The sequence below is a fragment of the Chionomys nivalis genome, chromosome 1 (assembly GCF_950005125.1).
Source record: "Chionomys nivalis chromosome 1, mChiNiv1.1, whole genome shotgun sequence".
NCBI lineage: Eukaryota > Metazoa > Chordata > Mammalia > Rodentia > Cricetidae > Chionomys > Chionomys nivalis.
In genome coordinates this window covers 42,046,638-42,073,750 of record NC_080086.1, presented here as the reverse complement: position 1 = coordinate 42,073,750, position 27,113 = coordinate 42,046,638, and the positions used below count along the sequence as shown (strand labels likewise).

Sequence of the window (27,113 nt, the reverse complement as noted above, 5' to 3'; positions counted from 1 at the left end):
GCCCTTTTCTCTTTATTATGTATCTTTACCCCTGCTAGCTGCCTTTATCCTAGATCCAGAAGGCAGGGTAGAGCAGTCATCCTCAGGGGATTGTCCACGTGGCTGAGATTCCAGACGTGTGATACTGTGATACGTGGGCCCTCTCTGACCATCTAACCCAAGGGCCTCCCACTTTAAGTTTAGTCACTTCCTTGTAGCCTCGTGGACTGCTATTTCTGTGCTTCTCCCAGAGGTTTTCACAGAGAAAGAGACAGGGATCCCTAATGGCTCCTAGTTACCTTTGAAATACCTGAGCTGATGAAATACTTGTCTCCCATAGTCTCTTCCTTCTGTATACTTCCTGCATGATCTCATTCATTTCCAAGGCCTTCCGAGCCAGCATTTCTGCCAACAGCTCCCAAAGATGTAAGCTCTGGGTCCCACCTCTTTACTGATTTATAAATCCCTGTTCAAATCCCTTTAGGGCATCTTTACCTCAGTTAACTCTTAAGTTAGCATGACTCCCTTCAGGCTGCCATCTGCTCTCTTCTCTACCAGGCGATTTGTATGTCAAGACTTTGTCCATGACTGACTCTCCACCGCCAACCCCCCCAGCCACCTAAGCTAGAATCCTTGAAGTTGTTAATTACCTTTCTTTCTTACTACTGATCACGAATTAATTCTGTGCCCATTTTACCTCCTGGTGGTTTTCAGCCAGCATTCGGTTATGCCCTTGAGCCAGGAAGTTGGCACTCCAGAGTAAATAATATGTGCATAGTGGACCGGCTAGGGTCAGAGTAGGGCTGTAAAACAAGCCTAAGTCTTTGGAGCTCATCCTCTCTGTCACCTTGATTTGCACCCTACCTGTCTTGACTACATGAGACCCAGTTTGGTACTTAACCCCATTCAGCAGTAGGACAAGCCTGCCACAACTACCCTGCATCTTCTAACAGTATCGTTGACTACACCTCCAAAGAGAAGCCTGGTCATCCTTTTGCCTGTTTTCAAAGCCCCCCATGGAGAACAGACTCCATTGCCATGCTGGTGAAGTCTGTGAATGCCCTGCAAGACAAGGCAGTGTCTGGGTTTCTGCCTTCTCGTTCCCTACACTGTCTTTCCCTGCACCTGCATGCTGGCCAACTGGGTGGGGCCATGTACTGAAATACCTTTGCTCCGTGTGGGATATGCTCACTTTCACTTAGCCTCCTATTCTGAAACCTTGCTTTTGATCCCCTGAAGCAGAAGCAGTGGTCTCTACTTCTGGTCAATGCCTTACTTGGGATAGAAATGATCCAGCCTCAACTGGGGTTGGGTGAAGACCCAAGGGAACCAAGGTTCAAGCTTCCTGCCCCACCCAGGACGCCAGAGAAGCTTCTGCATGTGATGGATGCAGCACACTCACCCTGTGTATGAGTCAGTGTTCTTGATCCCACTCTCTAGGTCTTTCCTAGGAACTTGGTGAGACCATATGTGGAGGTACTCAGCTCAGCATGGGGCCTGACACATAGTTCTTGCTAATGAGTAGTAGCTTTTACTTTCGGACTGTACTTCTTCTCGCTCCCACTCACCCAAGAGTATAATTCCCTGGTCAGGAATCCATCTGATTCCCCAGCATGCGCACCACAGTCTGTGCTCAGGAAATCCTCCCCGAGGAAAGAGATGCTCTGACCCTGGTCTTTCGTGCCACTGTGTTATTTTAACAACTTACCTGTTCCATCGCCAATGTCAGGAAAGCTTGCTAATGTTGATTGACATCTTATTGGAGTGGTTTCTTTAAGGATAAAAAAGAATTAGGTTTTTCAGAGCCCAAAGGAAATAAATACATAAAGTCAATGAAGAAATATCTCATGGGCTAACGCCTTCCTTTATTCTTTCATAATAATGACTACCAAGTGAAATAAGGAATACGAAAAGCCAGGAACTCAGCTACAGGCCCTTACTACCTGGGCTCGTTTTTGCTTCATTTGTCAGTCCTATGTGAAAGGTGCTGTTGTGACCCCTTCTTATAGAAGAGGAAACAGGGTTTAAGGCTCTCAGAAAGACAGAGTAGCTGGTGGTCGCATAGATGCCATTTCCTGGCGGGAGTCTTAGTTTTGGTCTCTGCACAGTGCTGAGAAGTCTCCGCCAACTTCCCTAATGGGCCCATTTTCCCCTTTGTTATCTTTTTGCAAGACAAGTGGCATCTGAGCCTTCGTTTTGGTGGCAGGCCCTCTTTGGAGAATGTGCTACCCTTCTAGAACCTCAGAAGTAGCTTGTGTGGTTGACCACTTTGCTTTGTTGATAAACTTCACTGTAAATGACAGAAGAATAAGCCATGAAAGGCTTTCCCTTCAGCTTGGCCATCACTCACTTGCCAAATAAAACCTGTGTGTATGAAATGCATCTTCCCCTTCAGCAAGTGTCCGGTTCTCAGATCCATGAAAATTAGTGACAGAAAGGCTCTCCTTTGAGACTCCCCTCCTTGACATGGAAAGCAGATCATTAAATAAAGGATTTAAGAAAAGTTAGATCAGTGAGACTTTTCCCCTTGCATCTAAAGAGCATAGACTCACTGGCATATGTGGGGCTTAGTGAAGCTCAGCTTTTGCCCATTTTGCTTTGAAGTTAAACAGACTAAATTTAGCCCATATCCAAACCTTTGCTGGTTGAAGAGTACTCTTCTTTGGGGAAACAACAAGAAAGGGAAGGGACTTCTTAGCTTCATCAAGTGTCCCTAACTATGTTGGGTTACATGAGAGGGCCCCAGTTACAGATGAGGAAACTGAGGCCCAACAAAGGCAGTCTTATCGCTGTCCTGAGACGTCAGAAGCAAGGTTTGAATGCAAGCTTTCCTCCTTCCACACTCTCTCACCTACATTCCACATGACACAGCCTTTCAGTCACATGGGCAGGAAGTTCGTCAGTGCGCTATTCATTCTGACCGTGGCCATGCCAGATAGCAGTGTCTGTCTTATCTTTGGAGGTGAGAGAAGGCCATAGTTCCTTTTTGATCTGAGAAGCAAACCCTAACTGCTTTGGCATATCCAGTTAGCTTTAAAAGTTGACTTTTGAACCCATACAAGGAAGCATGTTTGGCCTCTTATTGCTGCATAAGCTTTTCTTTCGTTTGTGTTTGTATTCCCATTGTGCGTAGCTTTGTCTGGCCAGAGGTTAGTGTATCCAGCCATATAAAAGCTCTTGTTCAGTCACTACATTTCTAGGTGTTTTCTGGACTTCATCTGGAGGGAGAGGGATTGCTGGGATACACCTCTTCTACTATCCCCAGTTTGGCATGCATGTGTGAGATTTATGCCTGTCTTATATTTACAAGAGGAAGTATCCCATTTAATTTTATTTTCACACTAAAACTGAAGTGTTAAGAGAACATAGTGTTTTAACACTCTCTTGGTTATCAGCTGCAGAGCGGAGGTTGCATATTGTCACATACAGTTTTCTGAGTACATTTCTACATTTGTTACCTGGCAACGCTGCTGCGTCGGCACATGAAGATGTGTCAGTTTCTGCCAGTTCTTCACTCTCTGTACTGTAGAAGGGGGAATGCTTGCTTCTCTGCAGGGATGGAGACTAGGAGAAGGCACAGAGCTGATGGACTTAGAGAAAGACTGGCTCCGCGTGCACCAGAGGTTGTCCTGTCTCGGCAACAACTGCCTTGAATCTTGTGTCTCTTTCCTCCTGGGTTAGGTGAGGGGTTTGTACTTGGCCACCGGAATCCTTGTTGATGATCTTTGATCTTCTTAAACTAAAAACAAACAACAGCCACCCCATGTCCTCGTCATTATATGAGTCATCTAGACCATTTTAATATTGCAATAAAGATAGCCTTAATTGCTTTCATTTGATCCCCAGCCTCCTGCCTGATTTAAGTGTTATGGTTCTGACTACCTGTGACTTCTGATAATGAAGGAAATCCCATAGTACAATGAGAACCAGAGCATCTCTTGCTGAAGGGCAGCCACTGAGCTGATTATAGCCCAGCAGAGTGTTTTTGCTTGCCAGAACCCTGAACTGAAAATGCTCATATAGAGTCGGAGCACTAAAGTGGGGCCTTTATGTGCTCTGGGGTCATCACAACCCACCCCTCATTTGACTAATGCCTACCTGTCTGACTTTGAAAACAAGGCAGTTGAAACCCATGTATTAAGGTTTAAAAGTCCCTAGTGTACCTCTACATTCTAAGATTCAGGAAAAGCTTCCTAAGACTAAGGGCATTATATTCTCCAGTACCTGTAGTATCATCTTGAAGAATGCTTGCTAGGGGCAAGTTTCCATAGTAACAATTTTGAAACAGTCGGATGGCATCAACAGGTTAAGCAAGAAGTCTTCTGGCTCACAGGCACATACTGTAAGTGTAGGACCCAGCCATGACAAGCTCAATAGAGGCCTGAATCTCAGTAGTTTACCGTGAAGCAATATCTGGTTCCGATAAAGACCACAAATTGAGACTACCCAGGCACCACCCAGGAACAGAACATCCAAAGGAAATTCCTAACGTTCCAACCATCGTAGAAAGGATCACCTGCCAGCACACACCCATTGCTTTGCACCAGGACACTCCTAGACAAATATCAGCCAATCAGGGGTCCTAAACCTTAGAAATCCCTCACCCCAACCTTTGATACTATAAAAACCCAACTCTAACTGAGCTCTGGGCTCTCCGACCACTCCAATATGTTGGACACATGGAGAGACAAGTTTGCAAACTTGTGTAAGAATAAAGGCCCTTTGCTTTTACATACAGGATTCGGTCTCCTAGTTGGTTTTGGGGGGACTCCATGATCTGGGCATAACATAAGTACAGCTCCTTAGAAGGAAGCCTTGGGAAGTCTGTGACAGAGTCCAGGACGCTGCCTCTGGAGGGTCTAAGACAGGCCAGGTTTTGGGACCTGTTGGTTTTACAATGGAAAGTTTGTGTGTATCAGTTTTTCATGAAGTAGTCTATTGGTTTCTTACTGTCTTGCCCATTAAGGAAAAGAAAGACAGACACCTTTCTGTACCCAGAAGGTGGTTAGAATCCAGCACTTAGTTGGAAACCTTGGTCTCAAATACTCAGGTCCTTGCAGAAACCCAGGAAGTCACTTTTGTGGGACTGACTTTGCCTGGTAGGTTTACTCCCAGCTTTTTCAGTTTCCACCAGGAAAGGATCCAAGAGGAAGTCACAAGATTCTTCACCTGTCTTTTCTATTGCTTTGTTTGTTTTCTAATATTCAAAGTGTACTTGACTCAGAGGGTTCCTGACTTGGGCCTGAGGAGTCCCTTTAACTTTGGACGTCTGTATCCTGCTGTTTAAACTTTAAGACGCCACCTAACTACATTAGAGCCCTCCACCAGCAGGCTGAGGCGAACTTTAAAGAAAAACCAGGTCATGCCGCATGTTTTTGGTGAGCACAGGAATCAACAAAGAGACGTTACATAACTTCTATTTATGTCCTCCTTGCTCACTATCTGCAGGCAGGCAAGAGTCGCAGAGCTGGGATTTAATGAGCTCTCTGGGTTTGCTCACCTTCCTGAGCTGGTAGGAACCAGCTTGTTCTCAAAATGCGTCAGGAAAGAATCAGGCTGTGGGTGGGCGGCCAGGGGTAGGTGGACTGCATTGTTGCCATGGTGTTTTTTAATTCCCCTGTCTCTCACAGATCCTGCTCTCCCCTTCCGTGACTCCCCAACCCCCCTCCTTTTTCTTTTCTTTCTTTTTAGTCCATAAGCTTCCTTGTTTCTCACACCCACTCATGATTTCTTGGAGCTGTCTCAGGAAACAGGAATATTTTCCCTCCCTTCCCCAAACACCGCCATTGTGTAGCTCCAGGGCCTCAGAAGAGTTTTTTCCTAAGGTGCTCTTTTCCCACCCTCCCTTGTCTATTTTCCCGTGATTTTTTCATAGCCACTCCCTCCATTGCAGGGGCTTATCCTCCCCTGTGGCTCGAAAGGGGCTGGCTAGCTGCTGCTGGATTGCTCCGGAACCAGGTGGATTCCGTTGCTTCTAGCGAAGCAGTTTGCCCCCAGGAGAGAGGTTGTTTGTGTTCCCTACATCCTGGTCTGTGCTCTTGCCCTCAGCTGAGTGACATCTGTCTTCTCTGGCCATATTATGAAATAGAATCCCACATATTATAAAAGAGATTCATAGGAAAACAAGAACGTAAGTTTGTCCCATAATAATGGTTCTCGGATAATTTGGTTGACTCTTATTACCTGAAAGTTAACAGGTTGAAATTAACCCATATTAAAAAAAAAAAAAAAAAAGTGAGGAATTAAGGAAGTAGCTAAGTGGGACAGTGTACTTGGCTGAGTTTGATCTCCATGTTCTCTCTCTGTCTCTGTCTCTCTCTGTCTCTCTCTCTCTCTCTCACACACACACACACACGCACACACACACGAACACATGGTGACTCTTCTCTGAAATATAGTCAGGAAGATATATCAGGCTGAGAACCTTGATATATAGGGCGGCTGGGGAATGAATGCTCCCTGCACTTTGGCTCCTGAGGGAAGCCACCCAGATTTCTGTGCTGACTTTGTGTTGATCCCTACACACTCACCAGAGCGGAAGCTTTTCCTAAGTACAGAAGAAAACGTTGGCATGAAAAACTCCAAAGAAAAGAATAAATAGTTCCAGCAAAACAGGCTTAAGTTTTTTTTTTTTAAATAAAAATTTAAAAAGTTAGACCCACCCCTGCCTTGCTTACAAGTTGTGCAATCCTTAATAGAGGTAGCCTGTTTGAATAATCAAAGGCAGGCTGACTTCCCTTTGTTAACTTGAGCTGCAGACATCCGCATAAAACATCCCAGATTCCAGACTGAGTAGGTAATTTTTTTTTCCCTCTGAGTAACCGAAGGGACTTTCCCTTTGGAAACCTTCCAGCAGAATTAACTTAAGGGTTGAGACATTTCTCTTTCCCTGGTGCTGAGTCTGGAAGGCAGGGCCTTGTGCATACTCGGCAGGTGTCCTACCACTGAGCTCCTGCTGGGAGAGAGCCAGCAGCTTGATCCCTGGTGTGGGGCTCCTCAGTCGCCTCGCACCCAAGCCTGGAGCCCTCCGCTCTGAGAACCTTCTTGTTCACAGCAGTTCTGTGCCTGGTGCAGCAGCTGTCCTAGCCACTTTGGAACCTACTGAGCGAGCGAGCACTTAGATTTCCAGAGGTCCACTAAGATCCCCTCTGAAAGTGGCTCTCTGTCCTGTTTTTATCAGTCTCCCACACCTGGGCTTTGAGCCTGTTTTATCAGTGTGGCTCAGACGCTCAAGGCTGTGGTCCTGTCGAGCGTATGAATTCCTCACTTCATTGTTCCAAGAACCCAAGACTTGGAAAAAAAAAAAAAAAAAAGGATGCTGCCATTGAAGGTTTGAAGGGGCATGTGCTGCAGTCGCCCTCAGCAGCCAGCATTTGAGAAACGTGTTTTTATTAATGTCCTTGTAACATGAGCCCACAGACTGTTCAGCCCCAAGTTTGTAGTTGTCAAGCCCTGGGAGGGAGCGAGCTTCTGAGGCGGAAGGCCCACAAAGAATTGTCCTTCCTGCTCCCAACTTAATGATGCTGGCAGCTGTGTCTCTGAGGCTGGGTTGGTTAACTGTTAACTGGGTGGATTAAAGATCCCCAACCAGGCTGAACCTATCCCAGAGTTAGAAGCAAGAAACTGCGAAGTGCCAGCAGCACACCAGTAGCCTGCAGCTGGGCCCCCTGAGTGTGCCGCCTTCCCCACTTGGCAGAACTTTGAGCCTTCACATACCCGGAATTAAACCTCAGCTGCTAGATACAAGCAGCTTAAGGGTTTTGATATTCATTCATTAATACAGTAAATATTGAGTACTAAACAAAATGCTTGTGTGGGTCGGGGACAGGGACAGTGTCAGTTGTAACCTTACTAGTATCCCATTCCGTGGGTGAGTTGGCTAGAAAACCAGCAAGCATCCAGTGTATAGCAAAACTGGGAAAACAAGACAAGGAAGCAGACTGTCCTTAGGATGGCAAGGGCAGCTGTGGAGGAGACATTTCTCCTGAGACCTTACAGGTGAAATTGGGCGAGAACAATTCTGGCCCAGGGCTGGGTGTGTCGGAGTTGCCGCGGAGGCCAGGATGGCAGGAGCACCGTGCAGGGCAGGCAGCAGCATGAGGTGACTGTTCAGCTATGGTAACACGCCTGTCATCAGGTGGGAGGCTGGATTGGGTGATCTCCACGCTCCCTGCCAGCCCCTACTCAGTGCTTCTAAAGGGCACCAAGTTGGCTCAGGTCAGTGACCTGCTTGGATACATACTGCTGCTGCCAGGGCTGGAATATGTTGAGCTAACGAAGATGAGCACCATGTAATTTCAACCTGCCCACCTCCGTCCATTTGGCCATCTGTACATGTCACTGTCAGATGCTTTCCTGGTCATGGAGACATTGCCTAAAGGGTCAGCATAGTGACATGGGCCTGCTGGGCTAAGAGATGTGATGGCCTCAGGAGTGTATCTGAGAGTGAGTTGAGTTGGACAGGTGGTCCAGGGAAGACTACAGGTGACATCCAGTTCTCCATCAGCTGGTCAGTTTTTGCTTTGGCATGAGAAGGTATATTTTATTTTCTTTGGATTTTATGGTCTAGTGGATTTGTCACAGTCGAGTGTGTTGAGAGTAGGGAAGGGTGGAAGGGGGTAGCATTGAATCTCGCCAGGTGTCTGGTACCACAGGAACTAGCACGTGTATTTCCTATTTACACCTCCTAATAGACTCCTGAAACCTTCTTAATCTTCCTCTTTTCTCCTGAAGATGAGGAAATTACAGCCAGATTTCAACAACTGACCTGTCCAAACCCATCTAGTTCCCAGATCTTCCCCATGTACAGGTATTGATATAGGATGTTAAGTACTTTCTCAGCCCCGGGGCTCTGCACAGACACAGAAATTATGTGAGCCAAGTAATAGTCTTGATCCTGCTATACATTTCAAGGCAAGGTCCCTGGGAACTTCGAAGCTGTGAGTCAGGAAACGCTGGTCTAGGTTAACAAATGGTCCCTTCAGGTACACAGAACAGGTATATGACTACAAGGGTCTGTTCAGAAGGTTGACTTCTTCAGGCCTCTTTTGTAATGTCTTGGATCACCACACCCATCCATGTGGGAAAGACTAGCTAGCCATGACCAGGGCCTCAACCATGGGCTCTCCTCTGTCCAGGGTAAAGGTGCCACCCTTGGCCCCTCGGTAGCCGATGAAGAGTGCATTGCTTTATATTGAGCTGCACTTAGATGAATGATGGCGGTGTCTTTTCATCCTGCCTACCTACGTCCCTTCACTGTCTACATGTTTCACTGTGGAACATCGTGGCTCCAGGATGATACCTGATGAAGAAGCTCATTGCAGAATGGTCTTGAGGGGTTGGAAGATGGAATGCTCATTTGTTTGTGTGAGAACTTTAATGTCCTAGCGTGTGTCTTGTCTTTCCTTTTGCTTTCTTCTTCCTGTCTTTGGTAGGACGTCACTATGTAGGTTAGGGCCTCCATCTCTCAAGAGATAGGATTTATAGACCTGTGCCAACACACTTAATCCAGAATACATTCCTTGTTTTTTTTCCCAAGCACTTCTCACATATTTCTTTTGTGATGTCATGATGCAGGCTGGAGGTCTGAGCAGGAGACCTCCATGCACACCCCACTTAAGATCCCACAGGGAATCTGTGGGCAAGCCAAGACAGGACCAGAGAGTTTCACATAAACAGCCCGAAGTGACTCTTTGAATCATCGCCCCAGAAGGTGCTTTAAGGCAGTCCCAAAGTCGTATCCCAGATTGTTGGCCATTTTCTTCCTCTCTGTTTGAAAAGATGTGTATGGGTTGAGACTGTGAGGCCTTAAATCCTTTGAACAGAAGTCGTCCCAGGATCTAGTTGGGATTTATAGTAATTAATAAAAGGCACTATTATTGTTTTTAAAACAAGGCTCATACCCACTCAGACACAAACCAAAATACTTTTGTGCACTTGTGGGAGATTAGCAGAGACCCCATCATAGTTCCCTTCACTGCACCATGGAGTTCTCGATGGCTCTGCTTCATTGTTCTTATAGATTGCGTCTATTTTACCTTCCATTGGTCATCTTTGTTTTTTTTTCCGAGAGATTTTAAGCTTCCTCTTCATGTCCTTGGCCGGTGTGTCCCAACAAAGGTACTGACTTTTGGAAATCATAGCAAGTTTTGGTAGTTAAATCAGGAGAAAAAGATAGCTCCGAGCCATAGGGTTCTCCAAAGCAATGGCGTTGTCTCTCAAATCCTTCTGAGTGGCTCTTAGGTCTTACAGGAGAGTGATTGCTGCTGACATACCTGTATAGTCAGCTGCTTTGAAAGACATTTCATTTCACTTATTTATTTTTATACACAAGTTCTCACTATGTAGCCTAGGCTGATCTCTAATTTAGAGGTATTTTTTTTCCTGCCTCAGTCTACCGAGTGCTGGAATTGCAAGACTGCAGTGTGCTACCATGCCTGCCTGGCCTAATTTTTTAAAAGTATACTTAGTTGGCTGAGATGTTGTTGATGAATATGTATGAAACTATTCCTATTCTGATCTGCATGGTGATCTGCATGCTATGCTACAGAGATGGGGTAGAATCTCCCAGCAAGTGCTAACTCTTGTGGGTACTGAGAGACAAATAAAGGAGAGAGCAGTTGAGCCTCCTGCTTCAGAAAAAGCATGCATCTCAGAACAGGGTGGACTTAACTGCTGGTTAAAAGATAAATTATTTTACTTTGAAGAGCATCATTAAAGGTCTGTGTTGGCCTTGGCCCTGAAGAGCAGGAACCTAGTGAATCCAAGTGACAGTTTCCTTGTCTTTACTCCTTCTCTAAGGCATCAGAAGTCAGTGATGGGCCTAAACATGTCCTCTGTCCGTTCTTGGTTGGCAGAGTAATTGAATATTGGTGTACCTCTTTAAGCCATCAGAGGTGACTCTGCAGTTCAGAAAAATGACGTCGAGACATTGATGATTTTTCGTACACCCTTGGTTTTCTTTGTTGCTTCCTCCTTTCCCATGTGGAAGTTTATTTTATGTCTTAGCTCATTCAAGCCTGAAACAGCCTCAGAAAACTTGGTAAAGTCAGAGCTTCAGGTGTTTATTTGAAACCCATCAAACCTTGAAAAAAAAACTTGACTTTTCTTTGTTTTGAGACAGGCCTTAGCTATCCAAGACTCTAAGTAGACAAGGCCGTCCTAGAGCCCATATAGATCTTTACCTACCTCTGGCTCCCGAGTGCCGGGATTAAGGGCATTACCACCACACCCAGCTTAAAATTTGACTGTTTGTGTTGAGTTTTAATAACTTTTTCAAAGGGAAGTTGTCCCTTTTTATATATCCATCTTGGAACTACTGAAGAACAGTTCATTTAAAAGACTTAAGGGGCTAGAGAGATGGCTTAGTGGTTAAGCAAGCATACTGTTCTTGAAGAGGACCCAAGTTTAGTTCCCAGCACCCATGTTAAGTACCTCACAACCACCCATAACTCCAACTCTCAGGGGCCCAACTTTCCATGTTTTCAGATAAGGAATCCTCAAGACACAAATGAGGTTGTTGAACTACCTAAGACCACAAGATTGGCTAGTGAGGAGCCAAGGCCAAAATGTTAATTTTTGAATTCCAGTTCTACAGGGCTGTGTGCCTAATTGAGTGTAATATTTGATGTCAGAAAGGGATTATTTGGGAGTGAGAGTTAACAAATGTACTAAGCATCCTTGTTCCCTGTGGAGGTACCAGCCTTGGTACCTTTCACAGTGATTCTTTACCATGATAGTAGTCAATGTTTACACCTCTGACAGAGCTGGAGGATAGTAGTGGGATGGCTTATTAAAAGCTGCAAGGTATCCAGACTATGACAGACTCTTGTTCCGCAGAGATAAGTTTAACAAAGCAGTGGTTGAAGGCAAGAGTATCAACAGCATGCCAGGCTAAGTGTGGGGGCACCAAGCACTAGCTGTATGACTTGGCAGATTATATAACTTCTTGGAAGCTCTTTTTTTTTTTTTTTTTTTTTTGGTCTGTAGAGCTAATAATGACACCTACCTATGGGGTAGCTGTGGATGAATGGAGATAGTGTATATCACATGCTTGGGCAATGCCTGACAAACGGGCATCCTTCCTTTGCTGTTGACTACTATATAATTTACAGAAAGGCCCCAGAAAGTGGTAAAATCTCAGTTAATCACAGGTGCATAGCCACTGTCATTACCTTGTTCCATTGGGGAAAGCAGAAATTCAGTTAAGATGCCCCTCTAGTCCCAGAGTTAATGTCAAAAAGAGTAAAGCGAAGAGTAAAGGTAGACTCTTCATCAGCTCTCTGACACACCGTTGTTGGCTCTCCACTCAGCCACATTTTTCAAATTCTCCAACTCAGCCCAAGGACTCAACTCATTCTGCAGCAGATAAGTGAGCCTTGCCATGTACACAATGCCATGGCTTTATCAGTCAGGGTCATGTCTTGTGAAACAATCAAATAGGGAGAAAAAAACTCACTTTCTGGGTTTTCTCAGGGTCTAGTTTGAGTGTTTCTAGAAGGTGGCACCACAGGGTGAAAATGTCTTTCTTTGGAGAAGGATCGAAGTCCTACCACCACCCTGGCCAAGGGCTGCTCCTACAGGGAGACTTTCTGGATCACAGGCGTCTCTACTTCCTGCATTCATCTATCCCACAAAGAGGCTCCTCCAAACTGAAGATCCCAGTGCCTAGGCAGATACAAGCAGATAGCTCACTTTCCAGTGAGCACCGTGATAGTGGAAAAGCCTGCCTTTCACCTGAGTTCTGAGCTCTGTAGCCTCCTTTCTGACGAGGAAGACCTCTGCCTCCCGTTCACTTACTTTCCTGGCTATGTGTCCAGTCTATAGGAAAGGCTTTTATCTCCTGTGATGATCTTTTCCAAACCTCGGGCCCACGGTTTAACTAGGGATATCACCTCTTCTACTTAATTCTACCACACCTTAGATACCTTCCTGCTTTCTGCAGGGTGCCTCCACTCTCTGCTGGACCCTCACCTCAGGGCACCTCTTGTTATATAATAAGCCCAGCTGCATGTCTTTGTAAGAGCTCAGGTGGAGGTAGCAGGTGGCCAACAGGCTAATTAAGCAACAGTTTATTTTTCAAGATGGACCAGAATAGCAGGTAACTGTATTATTCTTTTGATTTGGGACCTGTCTCCTTCAGTTCCTTAGCACCTGTCACACTCAGCCCAAGATGGGAAAACTGTCCCCAAGACAGTGATCACAAAATAGGAGTGCCAGCTAGGACTCTGTAACCACGAGCTTTTGTGGTCCTGAAGAACTGAACTGAGCAACATCTTAGTTTGGTTTCTGTTGCTGTGATAAATGCCATGACCAGAAGCGACTTGGGGGAGGAAAGGGCTTGTTTCATCTTACACTCTCCTGTCACCGAGGGAAGTCAGGACAGGAACCTGGTGGCAGAAGGTAAAGCAGAAACCATGAAGGAATGTTCCTTACTAGCTCACTCTGTTTGCTTTCTTATACACCCCACTACCAACTTCCCAGGGGTGGCACCACCCACTATGGGATAGGCTCTCCCACATCAGTAAGGAGACAGAGGTCTTCTTGTGACCTTTATGAAATTCTGTTCTTGTGTGAGCCTCCATTTCCTCATTTGTGTAATGTGAATAGCTAAATGAATATTTTGTAAATGTGAGTTAGTTCCAAGAGGGAGTTTGGGTGGTTCTGATACCATCTCAAAGGGATCCTTTATGCCTGCCTCTCTTATCTAAGGTGTCTTCTCATGAGATAGCATTTGGGGAAGAGAGAGAACAGGAGTCATGCTGGGAAAGACACTGGGTCCTGCCAGTTTCTCCCAGCTCCAGCTGTAACAGCCTGTCATCTCTATTCTCATCCCCTTTGTTTTGAACCTTGGCTAATAATGGCTGTCCTCATCCCCACCCCCCACCCCACCCCACTGCCTGGAGATGGCTGGGGCCAGCAGCCACTTCCTTACCCTACTCCTGACCCCACTTCCTTCCCTTAAGCATGTCACGTGCAACCCTGCCATATGTCCTGTCTCTGCTTGGCAGAGAGTGTCTGCCCCTGAACAAGCCCTGTTTCCTCTGCTTTTTCAGCCTCAGCTCATGTCTACCCACCAAGGCTGTCTTCCTGTTGGGCAAGAGGTAGAGTTTAATGTGGCTCTGCCACAAGCCTCTGACCTCCCCTGACCCTAGTGCACTTGTGTGCAATGTGCTGCGTTTCTGAACGATCTTATCTATCTTGGCGATCTCCTCAGATGCTGATGAGACAGCATCTATGAAGAGGGTTTTGGCATCCAGTGTGACTTGGAGATAACAGAAGGGTGAGGACAGGTCAGTGAGGGGCAGACAGATGCCGTTCCCTTGGGTAACCAGGGATGTTCTGAAAGTGGCCCCATCTGTATATATTACTGAAGTTCCCTAGCATTCTGGAACCAAAACAGCCTTGTCTCTTCACTGTGGTGCAATTTTTACCCACAATAATATGTACAGATTTGAAGAGTGGAACTTGATTAGATTTCTTAAAAATGTTTTTACACTTATTGTATGGCTACAATAACAGATGACCACAAACCTAGAGGCTTTGGGTTATAAAATTCATTATCTTACAAGTTCAGCATGAATTTTTCTCGATCACAGTCCAGGTGCCTATGTTCCCAGATAGAGGCTCCAACAACACTCCTCGTGCTGGCTGTTTGCAGCCTCTACAAAGTGATTACACTTCTCAGCTAGGCTCCCAGCCTCCTCCTTTAAACCCAGCAGCAAGAACTGACTCCTCATACGGTCGCTCTCCCCCACGTTTTCCAATGTTGAAGGATCCCTTCGTGTCTTGTGATGACAGCGGCCCCTGTGGTGACCCAGGGTTTCTCCTTGTTGAAGGTTGGATGACCAGCAGTCATTCTGTCTGCCACATTCATTTCTAGTGTAAGGTACAGTACACATGGATAGGATACAAGGATGCAGATATGGATGTCTTCAAGAAGTCCCTTGTTTACTACAACATCTGTGCATCTGCCGCTGTCATCAAGATGGATCTTTCACACCAAAGCGTTACCTTAGTCCCTTCATAGTACTTCCCATCACTGCCCACAGAGACAACTGCCATTTTCATTTCTGCTGCCATCCAGTGCTTCGTGCCCTGGGCTAGATTTGTATCAAAGTGTTCCCTGACACTGTCAGGTGGTATGGAGGGAAAAATTCAGAAAAAGGGAAAAATCTCTGTCTGACAGCTCTTGGCCTCGGGGAAGAGGCAATTCACTAAAATAGGTTCAGAGAAGAAAGTAAACATGAGACAAGGTAGGGCTGAGACTTTGGGGGCTGTGTATCTGTTTGTGCTGGTGCTCTGACCCATATGGTGTGACAAGCCATAGCTAGTCTCCCTTCTTAGCACCATGGACAGGTTACCCGTGAGCAGTGATAAGGACCCAGTCTATAATGTCTGGATCTCACCAGGGAGAAGGCAAGTGAATGGCACCAGCTGGCTCTGCCAGGTTGTCCCAGAGCCCGAATGGCTTTACATCCGTCCTCTCCACATGGTGCACCTCACTGCGTTGTACTTCTTCACTCTCTCTGTCGTCAGTATTCATGGCTCTTCTTACAGAAGATGCCACCGCTTCCTTTGTGAGACAGGAAGTCTTCTTCCAACTGTCTGTGTCGCTTGGTCTTTCTGAGAGCCCGGGCCTGTGCTCCATTCTACCCTAAACCATTCCACCTGGGTGTCCTGGTGAGGTCACATTCTTCCTAACTGTGACAGGGTCCTCAGAATTAACACTCAGCAGATCCTTGATTGAGATGCTGAGCCAAAGGTTTCCTGGCACCTGGTGAAGAAGGCAGTGAACTTGACCTCCTGTGAGGGTGGCTCCAGTCCTCCATGTGGGACTTCAGGACCACCATACTGTTACCATTCTCATTTTGCAGATAAGGGAAGCAAGACATCAGAGACTGTTATTTCTGGGTAGTGGAGATCAAGCCAGACAGTGGACCTGGGCTATGTACTCTGTGTGTGGTGGCACCCCCTTTACCTGGAGGGACTGTATGAGGGACCTGGGTTTGAGACCCACACCATGCATTGCCTGCTCCGTGACAAGCTTCCCTGCAGGCACTGACTGCACCTCTCCTATTGTTGAAAATGCACAACTGAAACAGTGTGTTGGGGGAGGGGGTATGCACTCTCCCACCTTCTGCAGTAACTGTCTCTTTCTTGTTCTCTTCACAAAGCTGCCTCAGGTCCTTGAGGAGCTGACCAAGGATTGGTATAAATAATGCAGAATAAACAGAGTGGCCGGTTGCAGACATACAGAGAAGCCTTTGCCCTTCTCTCATTTCAGGAGAGCTTCCCTTACCCTGGAGGTGTCGGCTGACATCAGCTGGGTTATCCCCCCCTGGATGCTGAGCCCTGCGGTTTGCAGGAGACTGGCTAGCTGTGTGCACCTCTCACTCTTCTGGGAGCCGGGTGTCAGGCTTCGTTTACTTACTTACTTCGTTACTTACTTGAAGTACTTTGATTTTTTTTGAATGACCAGATTGTCCCCAAATAATTTTAAAGTTGCCCCCTGCTGGTATGGCAACTGCATGAATTCTGCTGAGGGCCTGCCTTCAAGTGAGTCCCAGCAGGTCTGCCTTGAGCAGCCTTTCCTGTGACCCTGAGTGTGGATGGTGTTGTGTGGCCTGTGTCTATGGGAAGGCCAGTCCCAGGAATTAGGCAGCTGTGGTTTGGTTCTGCATTCTCTCATGGCTCATTTTATTTGTGGATGTGTTGGCTCTAACTGGGGGGAACCATTAGAACTTGGTTTCGAATATTTAAGCAGTTTTCCAGAATTTATTTATTGGATGGCATTTATTTTTGTCAAGTTTGCTGAATTTAAGAAGGATCCCATTGAGGGGGGCTAGACTAAAGAAGAGACAGAACATTAGGTTCTTGTCATTCTTCTGTCAAATGACAGTAGTGTGCCTACTCTATGCTAAGCCTCATCCAGGGGCTGTGGAGGTGACTGTCAGTCACCGGTCTAGAACACCTGCTTTCGTAGAGCTTACACTCGTGCACAAACCAGTGAGCAGGCGAACAGAAAATATGATAGTGAACTTTCAGAGCATCCAGTTCTGGTGAGAACAGAACTGGGCATTTGAAAAGAAGTAGTTGATTTGGCCTTTGTTTTGGGGTGCCTTCATTAAGAAACCTTAGCAGCGAGACCAAAAGGTGAGGAGGGCGTAGCTATGGAAAGATCCAGGAGTGGAACCAAGTGTCTGTCACAGAGCTGTCTTCCAGGAGACCCTTGGATCTCTTTCTCGGGACAAAAGGATAAGTTTTGAAGTGATCCTTGGGGTGGCTGCTGAATTACTGTTTCTTTTCCTTGCCAAGCTGCCAGTGTCCTTGGTGGGTGGGATTCAGTGCCTATGTGTTCACTCCTGCATCTCATGTACTCAACACACGGTCCAGCTCATGACCGGTTCACAGTAAAGGTGGGTGACTGCGTGAAATGAGAAGAAACCAGAAAGGAATTCGAAGGCAGTCAAGGGCAGTGGAGGGCACTCCGGATGTAAACGTAGTTGAAGCTGTAGGGTCTTAGAGGATCCAGTGAATACACAGTCGAGGAGGTAGACATGGAGCTAGGCACTCGGGATGATTGGAAGGGAAAAGGTCAGAATCAGAGAGTATTCGAAGGAGAGGCAGCTCCTGTGTTGTGTACAAGAATTAACCAGAACTCAAGAACAATGAGCAAGAAGAAAGGACACAAGCCAGAAAGTACATGAGTGAACTGGACAGATGTTGGTCCCTGTGGTTTGTCAGTAGCCAGAAGAGCCAGAGTAACTGCCTGGTAGCCAATGGTTCCATAGCTCTGGGGGATGGTTTGCTGAGTTGGGAATTGGGAGACAGAGGAGTTAGGGGGCTTTGGGGCTGAAAGGAAGGGTATAGTGCTTTCCAGAATTGGAAGCCTAGGCCTCCCGTGTGGGAACTCCATCTTGCTGGAACCAGGTACGAAACTGACAGAACGAGCTCCTGAGAGCAGGAAATACATTGTCTGGAGCTTTGTCTCAGTCCTTCAGAAAGGAACGTATTGTATTTTTATGTAAATAATTCACAACAGTGTGGTTCTTGCAAGGGGGTGAAAACGAACACTCGTAAATGAAGTAGAGACACCATATTGTGTTTTCACATCAACAATATACACTATTGCTTGCAATGGGGCCAAAAACAAATGCACATCCAAGAGGCAAGCTACCTGGTAATTCTGAACACCGTCTCACTACTCCTTCCTATCCTGCGAGGCCTTATTTGAGACTCTCCTTTTTCTTGAAGAATTTGAGGCTGCTCCCACCCACTGTCACCCCCATCTAAGTTCCCATCATGTGATCAAATGATGGGACTCTCACCTCTTAGTCTGGCTGTGGACTCCAGGTCATCCTGACCTAGGAATAGACCCTATGGAGCAGATGGCGTGTATTTCCATTCATTGTCTATAGGGATGTGCACAGGAGTATAGGGAAGACCTTAGACAAATGACCTCTGTGCAGTAATCACTAAAACCATTTTCCATTTTCGCTGTTTCTGGAGTTTCCGTGTGTGTTGTGCAGAGGTGAGAGGTGTGGGTCTTCACTGGTTGAATCACGGCCTGGGGGCGCTGCTCCAAGTTCAGCGCTTTTTGGAGGGTTCCATGCTGAAAAGCTCAGGCCTGAGACCCCAGAGGATGAATGTGTACAGTGGTATTTAGTCCATAATCGGGTCTTCATCATTTGGAAGGTCCGTGGCTGCCTAGGGTCTCCATTTAATTTGCGGATCTTCCATGAGTCTTTCTCACGGGCCTGGCACAGTGTTGAGAATCTACTGGGGTTTGTTTTTTGTTTGTTTTTTTCCCATGGCAGCACTCCTTTTTCTGCCGGTTGACGGAAGATAAGAAATCAGAGAAGTTCTTCAAGGTCTTTTATGACCGAATGAAGGTGGCCCAGCAGGAAATCAAGGCAACAGTGACTGTGAACACCAGCGACTTGGGGAACAAAAAGAAAGATGATGAGGTGGACAGAGATGCCCCATCGCGGAAGAAAGGTAAGAGCGCTCTTGGTCCCGTTGGACCGGAGCCTGCAGAGGAGCCCTGTGTTATGTATACTGCGTGCTTTTCGTGACTTCCAGATTCCAAGATACATCCTTACCAGGGCATTTAGAGAGAAGCCACCACTGTGCTTGTGATGCCTTCCTTCTAAGTGACTAGAACAAAGCCCTGACACCTGGGAAGGTCTTCATGCTTACCTCATAAATATTCATCTGTATGCACAGTTTTAATTAGTATGGGTTGTATTAGCTACTTTTCTTATTTCTGTGGCAAGTACCTAGCCAAACCAGCCTAAGGCAGAAAGGACTTATTCCAGATCATGGTTTGGGGTTCTAGTCCTTCATGACGGAAAAGCATTGCAGCGGGAGCGTGCAGCAGCGGGAGCGTGCAGCAGCAGGTCACATTGCACCCACAGTCAGAAAGCAGAGCATGAGGAATGCCAGAGCTGAGCGTTTCTCCCTTTCATTCAGTCCTCAGCACCAGCCGAGGAAATGGTGCCGCTCATATTCAAGGCTGTTCTTCATATATCAGTTAACCTAATCTAGAAACTCCCTCACAGACAGGCTCAAAGGTGTGTTCCCATGGCAACTCTGAATCCTCTCAAGTCCGCAATCACAATTAAGATCCATGAATAATTTTTTTTTTACTGTGCTTTTCTGCTTATTGTTAGAGATAGTTGAGGAAAATACATCTATGTCAGGTGACTTCTCTTTATTTTCCAAACTGTAAACTTTTCCCCTATAATCTCCCTGGAAAAAAATGTTCAGGGGGAGAGGGGTGACAAACCACAAGTTTAGGAGTCAAACAGCTTTGAGCAAATTAATTGACCACTCTGAGCTTCACCTCTCAAGACCAGTACTAGAGTTGTCAATCAAGTGACAGTTGACATTTCGAGAATGTTCCTTGCAGAGGCTATAGGATATCGAGCAATGTTTGTGACCCTGTTAGATGCCATTAGCACACCTGTACTCCCAATCAAAAATGTCTCCAGGCATTTCCAGTTAGTGGCTGCGTAGAGCTAAGGATGAAAAGAAAGAAAAAAGGAAGGGAGGAAGTAAAGATCACCCTATTTGAGAACCACTGGTCTAAAAGGGAAATAAAGAGGAGGAGAATGAAAAAAAAAGAACCATAAACTTACCAAATTCTGCTGAGTACTGAGTATGACCCAGGCATGCGTAGTCAGCTTTCTGTTTCTGCAACAGATGCCTTAGGCATGTAGACCTAGGCCCAGAAAACATCTATCTGAGTAACCGAGTTCTCAGTCTGGTGACTTTGTACTTACCTTGGAGCAGCACATAACCACCAGAAGACACAGCAGAGGGTAAAAGTATTCACCTCATGGCAGAAAATCAGAAGAAACCAGAAAAGACAAGAAAGTCGCACAATCCCCTTCAGGGACACAACCCTCCTTCTAGCCTATGACTTCACACCAAGCCCTACCACCTAAAAGTTCTATCAGTTCCCATACCGCAGAGGACTGGGCCTAGGCCTTTAACACGTGGGCCTTTGAAAGCCATTCCTAAATCCAGACTGTAGCCAGGCATTGTTCAAAGTTCTTTACCTATCTGTGTCAGTTCAGGGAAAGCTCAAGTTAACCCTGTACTTAGATAAAAGGGTTATCTGTTTTACAGATAAGGAAACTGAGGCACAGATCCAGTGAGCCAGCGTCAGAGCCCATGCAGTCTGTGCTCCCGTCTGAGATGCCACAGTTGCCTCACAGACCAGATAAGATAATACACACAGAGTGCTTATGCATGCTATCTTGGCACTTGGCAAGGGCTCAGTCAGTTGTCCGTCGAGTAACATTAATTGGTGTTATGATTAGTATTACATCAGGTTTCTTGGGGACCTTCTAGAAGACACCGACGTACTTACATTTTATGGAGGAAGAAGCGGAGGCTCAGAGCCGTAGGTTATGAGGTTGACAGAGCCTGTACTAAAGTTGTTGCTCGGTAGAACAACACAAACCTAAATGACATGTCCAAAGCACTACCAAGTTAGCAGGGCTGGGCTCCCTGTTCATCATGTCTAGAGACTGAGAGGAAATGGTGGCTTCCTGGATTGTTTTTTGCCAGTCTTACAGATCCCTAGCAAATGCAGGAACCTGTCCTCTGGAGTATAGAAATAGAACTTCTGAGAATGTAGCAGTATTGACTGTCACAAGTTTGCCTTTTAGCCAAAGAACCCACAACACAGATAACAGAAGAGGTCCGGGATCAGCTCCTGGAAGCATCTGCTGCCACCAGGAAAGCCTTCACCACCTTCCGGAGGGAGGCTGACCCGGATGACCATTACCAGTCTGGGGAGGGCACCCAGGCTACAACTGACAAAACCAAGGACGACCTAGAGATGAGCGCCGTCATCACTATCATGCAGCCCATCCTGCGCTTCCTGCAGCTCCTGTGCGAAAACCACAACCGAGATTTGCAGGTGAGAGCCTGAGCTGTGGCCCCGAGACCTTCAAGAGAGAGGCCAGGCTGTGATCTGCAAGAGGGGTCCTGTCTAGGAGACCCAAATTCCTACAGGTGCAAAGCCAGATTGTGGGGTCACTGAGGCCTATAGGAGAGGGTTCTGGGTTGTGGAATCTGACACCTAGATGTGAGAACCTGGGATTGGGCGACCCTTAGATTTGTAAATGACTGACTGGTAGCACAGGAAGTCCCAACATTTGTAGGTGAGGTCTATGGAGACCGCAACACCTATAGTAGGGAGTGGGGGTATTTGGACCATGGTGTCCCACTTCTCATGGCTCAGCTCTGTCACGTAGACCACCATGCCTGAATGGAAGATCCAGCATTACTGATGTTCTGGGTGACTAATAATGAAAATATGGGTAGATGATTTGTCCCTTTTTATCTTCACTAGTATCTCCACAAGGTCAGACACAACAGCCTCATTCATTAGGGGTGCTGACTCCATATGTAGTTAGTGTGCATAGGTACCTACATGTGTATGTCTTACAGCCTACTACTCTTTGCCACCAATGCCAGTAGATGTTCAGATAACAACTGGAGAGATGAATAGACAGTTAAGTATAATTATGAAGCATATACATTTATAAAAACAAGTACATAGATCTAACTGAATATAGTTGTGTGTTTTACAATGACACTACAGTGTTTGGCAGATCATATATACAGCAGTGTATCTACACGTTCTAGAAGTTTAGTAAGCTGGACTTTCAGTCTGGAACTCGAGCTTATGATATTAACCAGACCTAAGACAGAGACAAAGTGTTATCTCCCTTGCAGTTTTCTTGTAACAAAAGACTGTTTAGAAAGGGCGGAGGGTGTGCTCCGGAGATCTGCCTCTTTGTTCCCAATCTCTACTCAGGAAAAGCATGCTGGAGTATGTGGTCCTTGGTGTACTGCCTGGCTTTCCTGTCAACTCTTGAACCTGGGGCACCCACCGCTCCTTGCTTGAGTGGTGTTAGGATGGAAAGGAAAAGTGTATCTGCACAGCTCTTAGATGGGATGGCTCTTCCTAAGCCAAACAAGTCTGCATTGATAGTTCTATGTGCTTAAATGGTCATGATATGAGAGGGGTTGATACAGGCCAAATCTAGCCAGAGGAAGGTACCACCTTTAAATGTTTACATTGCTGACTTTATCCACCAAGTGACTGTGGATAAAATGGACCATTTGTTGTTTCCCCCGGCCAACCTCCGTCATAAAGAAGGGACATTGTTGAAGAGCAATACAGAACAATGAAATGAACCAGAAGTCATTAAGATTAATACCTCTGATGGTTTTTATTTTTCATCTAATTGTTCTGAAGATCCTGAACTCTGAAAAGCATCTAGGTTCCAGGGTCATGAGCTGGTTAAACGGGAACCAGACCTAAAAATGAAGGAACTCCCCCGAAGACCTACCATTGGCCATGCTGACCCACTAAATGTCAAAGTGTATACGTCAGTCAATGGTTCACTTCAGGTGTTGACATTTTGGGCTTGACCTTGTCACCATCTGGTGTTGGATTCTGGCTGACCCTTTGGTTGCTCCTTGCTCAAGCGTTACTGCTTCAGGCTTAGACACCTTAGACCCAGATCTGCTAGCTGAGTCTTGGTTCAAGTAGAACAAAACATTACTTCCCAGAGCTCCAGAGTCTGGATGTTATCTCATTGGCTGTTATCCCTGTGTCTCATGATGATGTCAGGTGTCCCTCTCTCTTTCAAGCTGCCTCATTGGTCATGGGGGAGATCAACTAAGGGAAGAGTGAGTGATCCGTTGTAACACCTTTGTGACTGGGGGTTGGGGCGGGGGTCCCGCTGTACTGCTAAGCATAGGGATCCGTGCTCTGTGCTGTTCTTACATTTGGTGTCACTGGGTCACCACCAACTTCAGGCTCCACAGAGGAAATAAGTGGCAGCAGTTCGTGTGCATGTATGGTCATATGTCACTTACACTGGAGGTCACGTGTTCAGCAACCAGCACTAGTGGTGACCGAACCTCACTCATCCGGCACATGTCTAGAACAGGAGCCACTCATGCCAACCGGAGATTGCAGTACCATGTGCTAAGTGCAGTAAGGGTCTTCACAGCTAAGATTTGCCAAGTTCTCAGCTCAGCAATCCAGGATACCTTATATAGAATCCAGCCTGCATGTCATGGGGCAGTGCTGATAGATGGGTTTTGAGCTGACTTCTGGTTTCATGGTCTTACTCTGTCTTCCCTCTTCCTGTTTCCCTCCTTCTCCCTGATGCCAGTGTTCCTTGGGTGGGAAAATGGAACCAGGCTTTAATTGCAAATTCACCCTTTTTTACTGGAAGTCTTCAGAATTATACTTTATCTTTTCATATAATTCTCCTTCCACCTTATTCCCTAAGGATCCCTGGGGAAAAGTAGCTTTTAATGAAGTCCTTATATACTGCTCTGGGGGAAAATTGTGTGTGTGTGTGTGTGTGTGTGCGCGTGCGCATGCACACAATACATATTCACATATTTTTAAAAGACCTAGCAACTTACCATCTGAAGGTGCATAATGGTTTTCCAATTAGGCGATTCTAGACCTTTTTTTCCTGACCGTAGACTCCTTTGTTTGAAGATATCTTGTGTAGAAATGGACTAAGCCAAGCAGAACAGAGCAAAACTGCCCTGTGGAGAGGGGAAACTGGAATGTCCCCAAGCCTTCCTTCTCCAGCCCTCATCTTGTAGGAGCCCGAGAGGGCACAGGGGTCATTTCTGGGAACCTTGGTGTCTGCAGGGCCCTGTGGTGTTCCTGGATCCCTGCTTTGACTGGGGCTGGGGGAAGTGAGATTCATCTTTTAAAAACTCCTATGATGTGTATGGAAGTGCTGTAATGAAACTCATCTGAATGTGGCCATTTTAAAAAATCAAAAAAAAAATTTTTTTAAAACAGTAAAAAGAAAGAAGCATGGTTCCCCACAGATCGTGGGAACCTGCTCCACTGGCATTGTATTTGTGAGAAACCAGGTCTCGAAATGACATAAAGTAGGATATACCTACTAAGAATGCTACCTGTTGGCAGAGTCCCTGGGCAGATGATGGTGGGGCACTGGCAGTTTTTCTTACGACTGCCAGGCAGGAGTGGTCTGCTCCTTGGTGCAAGGAAATAGAGATCAGCTCAGAGGGAGGAAGCCCCAGCCTTCTAAGGCAGCAGTCTCTGGGCTTGCGCCAGTTTCTTGTCACATTTATAGCCTTGACTTTCTTTCCTGTTGGTAGACGTTCAGTGGAGAGAAAGCTACTGAATTTGGCCCTGCCAAATGGGCCATTGCCGCCTTGAGCAAGGCCTGCTTAGTCAGAAACCTGACGAAGGGTTGCCCTTTCACCAGTTTGTGTGGTTTGCAGTGTTTGCTGAGCCACGGCCGGAGATTCCCCTTCCCCAGGTTAAAGGTCAAAGGCTACATACATGAGCACAGGCCCAAAACCTTTCCCTTCTTCACCCATCCTCGTCCACCCTTTGCGCTCCCAAAAAGACAGAGCTTCTTCATGCTAACAGGACAGAGTGGCGCGTGCTCAAGGTGGATTGACAAAGCGTCCCTGGGCCTCTCAGTGAAAAGTATGTGTCTGGTTTTGTAAAAGACAGAGGAAATAGATCAGAGTTAGGAAAGAGCTGTATGAGCTGCCTGCAACTCTGAGCCATGGCTGTGGTTCTCGGTGGAGCCCGCGCGGCCCACCTGGTTCATAGAGAACAGAAAGGCATCCTTCTAGGCTCCCATCCCATAAGATGGGGGTGCCTCAGAGCAGGCGGGACTTCCGGGACAAAGTGACTTTATACGGTATCCTGAAGGAAGAGGAGTCAGAAGGAGGCCCGGGGAGTGAGTCAGACAGAGGGAATACTGAATGGGAGCCTCTGAAGCAAGAAAGGGGAGCCCTTAGAGAATCAGGAGTTAATTGCTGCTGCCAGAGAACACTGTGGTAGGAGCAGTGACGTCATACAGCAGAGAGGAGCATACTGGGAACAGTGGTGTCACCAGAATGGGCCTCAGAGGGGATGCTGTGAGTTTATATATTAAGCATCTGTATCCTTTTGATGCCTGTCCTGAAGAACCTTTATCCTGCCAGACCTTAAGATAATGCAGCACCTTCCTTCAGTCACCACAGCAAGGGAGAAGCCGGGTATAACCTGCTGCTGGCTTCCTGTAGCTTTCTCAAAGAGCTACTTACATCAGGAAAGCCCACAGTAATCTGTCCTTCTTCTGTGTCCCACCAGAACTGGAACTGTGTTGTTGAATGAAAGGACTGGGGTTAAATGGGGGGGGTGATGAGTTAATGGTCTGTCTACTTACCAACTTTTAATCTGTGCTTCCATGGGGCTTCTGCTGCTCAAATCATACATGAATAAATCCTCGTCCTAAGTTTTCTGATGGCAGTAAGTATTTAAATAAAGAATTGTATAGCTTCTATCCACAGAGAGCTGTTCCCCTCCTTACTTTGTTTAGGAACATTTGGCATACATTTGAATATATATTATACAGTAATCTACAAGATTATAAATCTGCTTTTTTTGCTAACCTACAGCCTGACCTAGAGATCTTTCCATGTTGGTATGCCAGTACCTGCTCAAAGTTTCTAATTTATAATATGAAATCTTATAGGAATGCTGTATTTTTTAGCTGTTCCCCGGTTGGTGGGCATTTAGGTGGCTTCCATTTCTTCATTGTTGTAAACAGTGTTCCCGTGAATGTCCAGTGCTTACTTTGTAGAGTGAAGTGGAATTGCCACATCAAGGCTTATGTCCACTTTGCCTTTCTATCGTTTTACTTCCAAGTTTCTAGTGTAGATACTGCCCACTCTCTAACTCTGAGATATAAGAATATTGTAGTTTATTTGTGTCTCACTACAGAGTCTCAGACAAGTGCCCCTTCATCAAAATCCCCAGCTTTACAAAGTTACTCAGGTGTTACTTTCCATATCTTGTTAAGGAAGGAGCTTGCTGTATATCTCTTGGAGAATACATAGTTAGGCGCATATACATGAGCACACGTACATGTACATGCACATACACACACGCACGTTCACTCACACCCCTTATTTAGTAGTAAAAATCGTCAAGCAAGTTAACCCAGGTTTTTTTCATGACACCTGCCTAGAGCCAAACTGTGTGTATGTGTGTGTGTGTGTGTGTGTGTGTGTGTGTGTGTGTGTGTGTAGAGGAGGTGAGGTGATTGTTTTCAATGCCAGTGATGGAACCAGGGGCCTCGTGCATTCTAGGTATGCTCTCTGCCTCTGAGCTAAGAGCCTTGACACCAGCCTCTACCATCTCATTTTGTGGTGCACTCTACTTAGTATTAGCCTTGTGTGTCCAGCACACAGTGCACTCTGTCACCTTTAAATATAACCACAACCCACTAACTACCCAGTGAGAAAGTGATAGGCAAGGGTAAAGGAAGAAATAAACAGAAGGGTGGGGAGATGGCTCAGTTGGTAAAATGCTTGTCTTGCAACTATGAAGACCAGAGTTCAGATCTGGTCTTGGTGTAAAAAGCTAGGCATAGCAGTACATGCCTCTAATTCCAGCACACAAAAGTCCCTGGTGCTCACTGGGCAGCCAGCCTGGCTAAATAGGTGAATTCCAGGTTGTGAAGAGCTCTGCCTCAATAAAGTAGAGAGCGGTCAAGGAAGATCCCCAACATTGACCACTGGCCGCCATACATACATGAATACCCTCA

The 27,113-nt window shown here is 46.2% G+C and overlaps 1 protein-coding gene across 10 annotated transcripts in view; it reads left to right on the top strand.

Moving 5' to 3' along the window:
* Itpr1 (inositol 1,4,5-trisphosphate receptor type 1) overlaps window positions 1-27,113 on the top strand; it is a 342,111-nt gene that overhangs the window by 244,839 nt on the left and 70,159 nt on the right. For all 10 annotated transcript variants that reach the window (XM_057761465.1, XM_057761436.1, XM_057761425.1 and 7 more), the window contains 2 exons: window positions 18,798-18,978; window positions 21,159-21,412. In XM_057761465.1, the coding sequence (XP_057617448.1) occupies window positions 18,798-18,978; window positions 21,159-21,412 (435 nt within the window). The remainder of the gene's footprint in view (window positions 1-18,797; window positions 18,979-21,158; window positions 21,413-27,113) is intronic.